This window comes from Mustela erminea, chromosome 5, assembly GCF_009829155.1.
Source record: "Mustela erminea isolate mMusErm1 chromosome 5, mMusErm1.Pri, whole genome shotgun sequence".
Lineage (NCBI taxonomy): Eukaryota > Metazoa > Chordata > Mammalia > Carnivora > Mustelidae > Mustela > Mustela erminea.
In genome coordinates this window covers 69530318-69539949 of record NC_045618.1, presented here as the reverse complement: position 1 = coordinate 69539949, position 9632 = coordinate 69530318, and the positions used below count along the sequence as shown (strand labels likewise).

Genomic DNA, 9632 nt, shown 5'->3' with positions numbered 1-9632 from the left:
TGCCAGAGCTCGGCGGCCCGCGACGATAGTAACGGGCGGGGAGGGACGCGGGGCGTGGTTAGAAGGGGAAGTCCCGCCTCAGCCTCTGGGCAGCCGGCGGAGTCGCCCTGGTCCTGGGAGACCCGGGCGGAAAGCGAGGTGGGGGTTGTGCAGCTGGTCCTCACAGCCCCGCCGCCTTGAGCTGCGTTCCCTGCTGACCCTGGCCGAGGCCCCTTGAACGGAACGCGGTTCTGGAAGTACATTCTCGAGGTGTAGTTGCAGTGAGTTGTGAAAAATGCTGATCCTTCAGAACACTTTTCCATTTTACCCATTCCACAACTCTCTTCGTCGTGAGAACTTAGTCCTGTTACTTTTTTAGGGCTACGTCAAGAGGAGTACTAGTAGTCACGAAAGCTATCAGGGAAACTGTGTCTCTGGATGGTTTGGTTTGCTTGAAAACTGCACGCGGGTAGAGTTGGAACTGCTTTATGCGCTTTTCCATTTTGGAATTAAGCATAAAAGGTGGATAGATGATAAACCCACTTTCCCTTGCCCCACCCCAGAGAAAATCCCAGACTAAGGAGTGCATGTTAAGACTGAGATTCAGAAACACAGACCCTGAGCATTGTATTTATTGAGTACTTTGAATTTAGCATCTGAAGGATCAAGGACAGATGCTTGCCCTAGAGGAGCTTAGGACATCAAGTTGAAAGGGCTAGTATAGAAAACACGTGACTAATAAATTGTAGGAATTTCACAAAAGCTCAGAAATGGGGTGGTCAATGAAGGCTTATTGGTTGGACTTGAGTAAGGTTTTGGAGAATGACATGGCCCGGAGCAGTGCTTTTCAAGGGGATTGGTGGAGGTCCCGTTTGTAAGCAAGCAAATAGACTGAGTGGAAACGATACGTTTAATTTTTTGTTGTTGTTGTTATTTTCTTTTAAATGTGCTCTAAGGCCAGTGTGGGACTTGAACTCACAACCCTGAGATGGAGCTTCACAAGCTCCACAGTCTGAGCCAGCCAGGTGCTCCAAAACTAGAGATTTTAAAAAACGAATTAGTATAGTGTGAAAATGTCAGTGCATGGCACTTGGTAAAGTTAAGTATTACTTTATGGAGGTTTTTTTGTTTTGTTTTGTTTTTGTTTAGATTTTACTTATTTATTGGATTGGGAGAGACAGAGAGTTCAAACAGGGGGAGCAGTAGAGGGAGAGGGAGAAGCACACTCCTGGACGGGGAGCCTGATGCGGGGCTCCATCCCAGGGCTCCAGAATCATGACCTGAGCTGAAGGCAGATCCTTAACTGACAGCCACCCAAGAGTCCCACTTCATGGAGTTTTAAATTACAGATGGTCCGTGACTTAACATTTCACTGACTTAGGATTTTTCAACTTTATAATAGTGTGAAATCAATAAGCATTCAGTAGAAACCATACTTTGAATTTTGACTTGGTGTTTTCCTGAACTAATGATACATAGGATGAAACTCTCTTGTGATAATGCACAGCCACGTCAGCGAGGCCATCACTAAACAACGGACAAGTTCTATACTTTAGAAACTATTCTTTACCCATACAACCATTCTGTTTGTCACTTTCAGTAGAGTGTTCAATTATGTGGCATATTTAACATTTGATTATGAAATAGGCTTTGTGTTAGATGATTTTGCCCAGCAGTATGTCAACATGTATTCTGAGCACATTTATGCACATTTAAGCTAATTCAGTGTGTTAAGTGTATTATATGCATTTTCAACTTAGGATGGGTATTTGGAAACATAACCCCATCATAAGTCAAAGAGTATCTTTGTGTGTACACATGTGTACATGCTTATGCACTAGGCCATGTTTATAAAATGTATCTGTTATTGTGTGTTTCTCCTTAAAAAGTTTGAAAGCCACTGCTTTATGAAGAAAGATGAGCTTTCTGGGTAAGAGAAGTAGCACTAGCAAAGTCTCCAAGCCAAGAATAAATAATTTGCACCTTTTTCTTTAGTTCAGGTGCACAGATTACAAAAACAAATGATGCTATTTATTATTTGAAGTGATGTGAGTATTGGCTCACTACTTTTATGTAAGAAATTACTCCAAAATATGGCTTAAAACAACCTTTTTATTGTGTTCGTGAATTGTGTGTTGAGGAGGCCACAGAGGGACAGCTTTTCTTTGGTAACTCAGCGTGGCAGTCTATGAATGCTATCAGAGATCACATGCGTAGCCTCTCCCTGTGGCCTGAACTTCCTCACAGGATAACTGCAGGGTAATCAGACTTCTAGTTTAGGCCCAGGGCTCCAACGCCAAGTGTTGCAAGGAATAAGGAACACAGTATCACTTCTCACACATTCTTTTGGTTATAAATATATTTTAAGGGGTGTCCAGATTATAGGTGATGGAGCATAGATAGATGCCACTTCTCGAAAGATTGTCAAAGAATTTGTGGCCATTTTTTAAAAACCACCATTATGAATTTACTACTATCAAAGACAACCCAACATTTCAGTGGTTTAATATAATAAACTTTTATTTCTCACAGGGAATCCATTGAGGATGTTACTAGTCAGATGAAACATTAGATTTAAGGATGCAGGTTGTTTGTTTTTTGGATTTGGGTTTTGTTTTTGTTTTTGTTTTTTTAAGTTTTAGTGGTTCTACTGTCTCCTAAGACTTAAGTCCAACATCTTACGTGACAAAAAAGAAAGCATAGTGAATCATACAAAAGGTTTTAGAGATCATCCCTAAAAGTGACATATATCACTTTGCCCACATTCCCCAGGCCCCCACTTTAACTCCCAAGCAAGCCTGGGAAATGTAGAGAAACATATACATATTGGTGAGCACCGATAGTTTGTCCTATTCTAGAGTTTTCACCAAAATCCCTTGGTCCTCAGTTCCTCCATTCTATTCTCAGTTCTTTTTTCAAAAGGAAAATTCTTTCATGTCTTTTCAATATTTTTTCTCTTATTTATCGCAAATTTCAAAATACACTTATATTGCAGTTTTCTGATTGACAATTTCAGATATTATCCATCAACTTTCTCCTATAGAAGTCAATGATATAGCTCTTTTATAACACCATCCTCAGGTGTATGAACACTCCTCCTTTCTCTACCTCCACATGTTCTTATCACCTCATCTCTCAATATAATGATATCCTAATTTTTGTTTAAATCAACATTTGTAAATAGCACTCAACCATGATATGTTGTGTTTTCGTTATCTTTCATTATCATTCAGTTTTTTCTAGTTTTCTCTATTATTTTTTCTGTAAGCCATATTTTACTTAGAAATGGATTATTTAAGATTTAAGATTTTTTACGGATATCTTTTTGTTGCTGTTTTTTTCTTTTACTGGTCTTGTCAGAGAACATACTCTGAATGATTTCAATTACTTGTAACTTTTAAGATTTGTCTTATGATACAGCATAGGTTCATCTTGGTGAATGTTCTATGTTCCATTAGTTTAAAAGAGTGTGTATTCTGCTTTGTTTTTTTTTTAAGATTTTATTTATTTACTTGACAGACAGAGGTCACAAGTAGGCAGAGAGGCAGGCAGAGAGAGGGGGAGAAGCAGGCTCCCCACTGAGCAGGGAGCCCCATGCGGGGCTCAATCCCAGGACCCTGAGATCATGACCTGAGCCAAAGGCAGAGGCTTAAACCTCTGAGCCACCCAGGTGCCCCAGAGAGTGTGTATTCTGTACTTGTATAGTTGTTCTGTAAATGTCATTTACGTTAAATTGCTTAAGTATTGTTCAGATCTTTTATCTCCTGATTTGTTTGTATGTTTGTGTATGTACATACTTGATTCATCAATTATTCAGAGAGGTGTGTAATGATCTCTAACTGTAATTGTGGTTTTTACCTATATTTCCCTTTAGTTTGGTAAATTTCTGTAAATTTCTGCTACATGTATTTCGAGGCTCTTTTTTTAAAAAATTTTTTATTTTTTATAAACATATATTTTTATCCCCAGGGGTACAGGTCTGTGAATCACCAGGTTTACACACTTCACAGCACTCACCAAAGCACATACCCTCCCCAATGTCCATAACCCACCCCCCTTCTCGCAACCCCCTCCCCCCAGCAACCCTCAGTTTGTTTTGTGAGATTAAGAGTCACTTATGGTTTGTCTCCCTCCCAATCCCATCTTGTTTCATTGATTCTTCTCCTACCCACTTAAGCCCCCATGTTGCATCACCACTTCCTCATATCAGGGAGATCATATGATAGTTGTCTTTCTGTGCTTGACTTATTTCGCTAAGCATGATATGCTCTAGTTCCATCCATGTTGTCGCAAATGGCAAGATTTCATTTCTTTTGATGGCTACATAGTATTCCATTGTGTATATATACCACATCTTCTTTATCCATTCATCTGTTGATGGACATCTAGGTTCTTTCCATAGTTTGGCTCGAGGCTCTTTTATTAGATCCAAACACATTTAACATTGGTATGTCTTCTTAATGAACTGACCTCTTATCACTATGAAATAACCTTATTTATGCCTGGTAATACTTGTCTTGAAGTCTGTCTTATCTAATATTAATGTTGACACAATACTTGCTTATGATTAATATGTGCATGGTTCTAGAATTTCCATTTCTTTTTTAGAATTTCTGTTTCCCTTGAATACCTGATCTCTTCATGAACCATAATCTAACCTATATGGTAAAATCTTTAATATATTGGCAACAGATGCTATGAAGTCCTTGCCTGCTATTTATAACTGTGTTCTCAGTGAATTGGTTTGTGTCGACTGTGCTTTCTCTTGATTATGGGTCCCATTTTACTTCTTGTTTGTATTCTTGTAATTGTTTTATTGTGTGTTCGACATTATGGGAAAAACTTGTAGAGGACAAAGTACAATTTAGTGTTACTTAGTCTTCAGAAAACACAAGCCTATTACTCTCCTTGGCATTCAAAGTGAGATGTTGATCTTTTTATTCCTCCTAGACTTGAGTTGAACTTTAGGGTTGGCTTGAGCTTTAATTGGATTGAATTCACTTTTGACTAACCCAACTTCCAACTTCTCTCATCATAATCCAACTTATAGCTCATCAATATTGAATTGGGAGAAGTTGGGACTAAAGTTTTTTTACATTTTGACTTAATCTTTGGGGTCAACTCTGTCAGGGCCATGGAACCCAAGTGCCGTAAGAATGTGCTGGCCTATATAAGTTCTCTATCTTTCTAGCCCCTCCTTGACTGCTGCTTTTTAGACGAAACTCAGAAGTGAGGCATAGTAGGCATAGTGGTCTGGGAAGAGATTGTTTGTCTGACTCATATATTTTTGTATTTGGGTGTCATTCAGATTCCAGCCTCTTCCTCCAGCTCATATCAACGACTGAGGTCCAAGTGGTTTCTCTTCATCTCCTCTAAGTTACTGCATCATGGCAGACCAACACTTTCCTCAATGGATGATCAGAGCTTGCTGCCAGGTAAGGAAGCTGCCAGACCTTTATGCTCACTTATAAAGAGAATATTTCTTTTTGGATTTCTGGTCATTAAGGCTTCCATGTAGGGAGGCTTCATGGGCAGTTGCACAGGGCCTCGTGATTAAATGGACCCCATACTTGTTTTAGTGGTCTCATTTTACTATCTTAAAATTCTTAATTTTTGGACAAGGGACTGTGCATTGGCACAAATGATATAGTCAGTCCTGCTTACTGACACCCACTGCTCTTCACCAGCCTCATAGAAAAGTAAGATTTTTGTTTTATCTGCATTTCTTTTGTTGTTACTGTGGAAGCATAGGTGTTCTGAATCCTTCTACATTATACTGAGAGCAGAAGTCCATTTAATTTATACCTATCTCCTTTTAACATTTACCTTAGAGAACTTTGGAATTTTATATTGAAATTAGCTGGAACTTTCTCATGTTAAGTTTCATTTCCATAATACATTTTTCTAACTTCCATTAGTTGAAACATGGGTAATATTTTAATGGATGAAGAAGATAACACACACACTCACACACACTCACAGGAATATTACACAGCCATGAAAAGGATAAGATATTGCTATTTGCAACAACATGCAAGGACCTAGAGGGTGTTATACTAAGTGAAATAAGTCAGACAGAGAAAGATAAAAACTTTGTAATTTCACTTATTTATAGGACCTAAAAAGCAAAACAAATGAATGAACAAACAAAAGCAGAACCGGAACTATAAAAATGGAGCACAAACTGATGGTTGCCAGAGTTAGGGGAATGTGCAAAATGGGTAAAGAAGAATAGGAGGTATAGGTTTCTAATTGTGGAATGAATAAGCCACAGGAATAAAAGGTCCAGCATAGAGAATATAGTCAGTGATACTGTGGTAGTGTTGTATGGTGATAGATGGTAGCTACACTTGTGGTAAGCAGAGAATAACCTATAGAGTTGTTGAATCACTATGTTGTATACCTGAAATTAATGTAATGTGTGTCAACTGTACTCAAATAAAAAAAGAATTTTTAAAAGAGAAATGTGGCTATTATTTTTAGTGCTGTGTACTAGAAATGGTTTGATAACCCCCACAAGAAAAAAAGGCAAAATTTATTTTAATTAACATCTTTATAGTCCATGTATTTCAAAATATACTGATAGTTTCCTTTTAGCAAAACTACTACACTCACTCTCTCTGTATCCTGAACATTTTTGTTTGTTTGTTTCTAAGCATTCTCTGCACACCATCTTTTTTTTTTTTTTTTAAGAGTTTATTTATTTGACAGAGAGAGAGATCACAAGTAGGCAGAGAGGCAGGCGGGGCTTAGGGGGTGGGAAACAGGCTCCCTGCTGAGCAGAGAGCTCGATGCAGGGCTCGATGCAGGGCTCGATGAAGGGCTCGATGTAGGACTCGATCCCAGGACTCTGGGATCATGACCAAGCCGAAAGCAGAGGCTTTAACCCACTGAGCCACCAGGTGCCCCTGCGCACCATCTCTTATTTCTTACCCTTCTCAATCTAGAGTTCCCTGTTTTCCATTAAATTTTTTTGACAACTCTATGCAGCTTTGCTTCTGAACACTTATTTTTATAATGATTGTCACATATACCTTTTATTTTGTTATCTATCTGCTTATATTCATCATCTATTTTAAACAGTTTTACAGAATGAAATATTCTCTTCAGCCTCAAATGTATAGCTCTTTTTAAAAAATATGGTGATTTTGTAATCTTGATCATTTATATATTGATGTGAAATATGTGTTTAGTGTTTTAGTCTTTTCAGACATGTCATCATCATATCATTAGGATATGATATTGAGATATTCTGAATTTCTCTTATTTTTGCTGCCTTCTTGCTGGTTTTTCACTCTCTAGAAATGGTCTTATTATCCTTTTAAATAACACATTTCTCTGACATCTATCTACTCATTAATTTATACACATTGCAAGTAGTTATGCACTAACTCTGAGCCAATCACTGTATGAAATTTTGACAGTTCAGCAGTGATTATACTATAGTTTCTATCCTCATATAGGAATGAATCTGCTATGTGTTATCATAGATACAGTCTTTTGGGGGAACAAGGAGGGTTTCCTAGAAAAAGTGACTTTTAATTTGACATTTAAAATAGGAGTTAAATAAGCCAAGAAGGGATTGGAGGGAGAGGGTTTGGAACAGGGAGCCTTCTAAGCAGAAGAAAGAATATTACATAGTCTCTAAACAAGGAAGAACAAGATGTGGTCTTGGATAAAATTAATTTGTCCAATGAAAGAATATGTTTTCAACTTATGAGGAAACTACTAATAAAAATGGGAATATTATTTTTACACAGAAACATCCAAATATTTAAATTATTTTCACCATGTCACTAGTGTGGCCTTTTAAAGATGTTGTTGGCAAGAGGGGCAAGTTACTATATTTTTGGCTCTGGATTTATTGTAGACACCATCCAGGATAACCCAAAATGTCCCAGAACTGTTGTAGGAATTTGAAATGAGGATATTCAACAGAATTCTTGTGGAATTTATTTCTAGGAGCAATATATGAAGGAAGCCTTTTACAGAATTTGGTTTGGAGGCCTGGGATTTAAACATTAATATCTCTAAAGTGCAGGGTCTTTACAAGGTGAATATTTTATAATGTCTTATGGCTCTGAAAATTGTAACTTAAGTCTAGTATCACTTAAGTAAATTATATGTAAACATAAATAGTCTGATTTTATGTTAATTAGCAATATTGATTTTACTTCATTAGAAAATGCAAAAACCTCCAAGGAACATTGAAGAATTCTTAAAGTTTCAAAATTGGGTGAGTAGAACATCTAATTTATGTGCCAACACATCTTTTAAAATATCAGTTGTGGAAGGGCACCTGGGTGTCTCAGTCATTTAAGCGTCTGACTCTTGATTCCAGCTCAGGTCATGATCTAAGGGTGGTGAGATGCATCAAGCCCCTGCTTGAGACTCTCCCTCTGCCTGTCTCTTTTTCTCTCTCTCTCTCTCCCCACTTCTCTATAAATAAATAAATAATCAGTTGTGAAGATGTGGAAAGCTTTGAAAAGACTTTAAGAATAGAAATTCAAAAACTACATTTGAGTACCTATTAAATGCGAACCACATGAATAATTAGAATATACCAGTGACTAAAAACAGGCAAAGATACCCCCTTGATGGAGCTGTCATTTTTTTACTTAGAAATGAGGCATATGATAAATGAGTAAAACAAAACAGAAACTAAAATATATTCTAAACTGCTTATGGCTTCCTGGAAAGCCTATCTTTTTAATTTCCCTCTAAAATATAAAAGCAAATGTATGAATCTGCTTAGTGGTATAGGGGTTAAGAACAAAGGCTCTGGTGTCAGACTGCCCATGCTCAGATCCCAGCTCTACTACTAGCTGGCAGTAGACCCGTACCTGGCACCTACATGTAAGCTGTTAGTTTCTCATGTCTTATAGTTTATCTTTTGTCACATCATCTAAAGCTGTCTCATTTTGGCCAATTCCTACCATTTTTATCTTTCTTTTGTAATTTTAATATTTTATACTGTCTTCTCCTATCTTTCTCCTCTTCTTCTTATAGTTCTGTGTACTTTTTTTTAAAACTTCAGTCATTTCTCATTTATCAACTTGATCAATTCCCACATTTGCTTCCTGCTTCTTTCCCCTTTACTCCATCACCATTCCGTTTCTATTTTTGTTTTATAAAAATATTTTTTTAAAGATTTTATTTATTTGACAGAGAGAGATCACAAGTAGGCAGAGAGAGAGAGAGAGAAAGAGGGAAGCAGGCTCCCTGCTGAGCAGAGGCCCCGATGCGGAGCTTGAACCCAGGACGATGTGGGGCTTGACCCCAGGACCCTGAGATCATGACCTAAGCTGAAGGCAGCGGCTTAACCCACTGAGCCACCCAGGCGCCCCAAAAATATTTTTATATTTTATTTTTATAACGCCTCTTGTTCCACTAGTGTTGTGTTACTATCAATTCTCTTACTTATCCTAGCCATTCATTCATTTAATGATTTTTATTCACTACCTACCAGGTCCCAGGTATTGTTCTGGACACTGGAGATACAATAGTGAACAAATCAGAGGGGAGATCCTTGCCATCATGGAATTTGCATCACTTTTCTTCTGCACTATTTTTCTTTGTTGTCATACTTTTTTCCTTTCAGTTCTTTAGGTACTGAAGAATTGAATTCTTTCTTTACTTGCACATCACATTTA

At 37.7% G+C, this 9632-nt stretch overlaps 1 protein-coding gene across 5 annotated transcripts in view; it reads left to right on the top strand.

Moving 5' to 3' along the window:
• The first annotated feature begins 32 nt into the window (after positions 1-32).
• Positions 33-9632, top strand: part of FAM227B (family with sequence similarity 227 member B) — a 202445-nt gene continuing 192845 nt past the window's right edge. For 3 of the 5 annotated variants that reach the window (XM_032343663.1, XM_032343661.1, XM_032343658.1), the window contains exons 1-3: positions 33-260; positions 5288-5414; positions 8162-8215. In XM_032343663.1, the coding sequence (XP_032199554.1) occupies positions 5367-5414; positions 8162-8215 (102 nt within the window). In that variant the 5' untranslated portion in view covers positions 33-260; positions 5288-5366. The remainder of the gene's footprint in view (positions 261-5287; positions 5415-8161; positions 8216-9632) is intronic. The other 2 variants (XM_032343659.1, XM_032343660.1) reach the window with 2 other exon arrangements.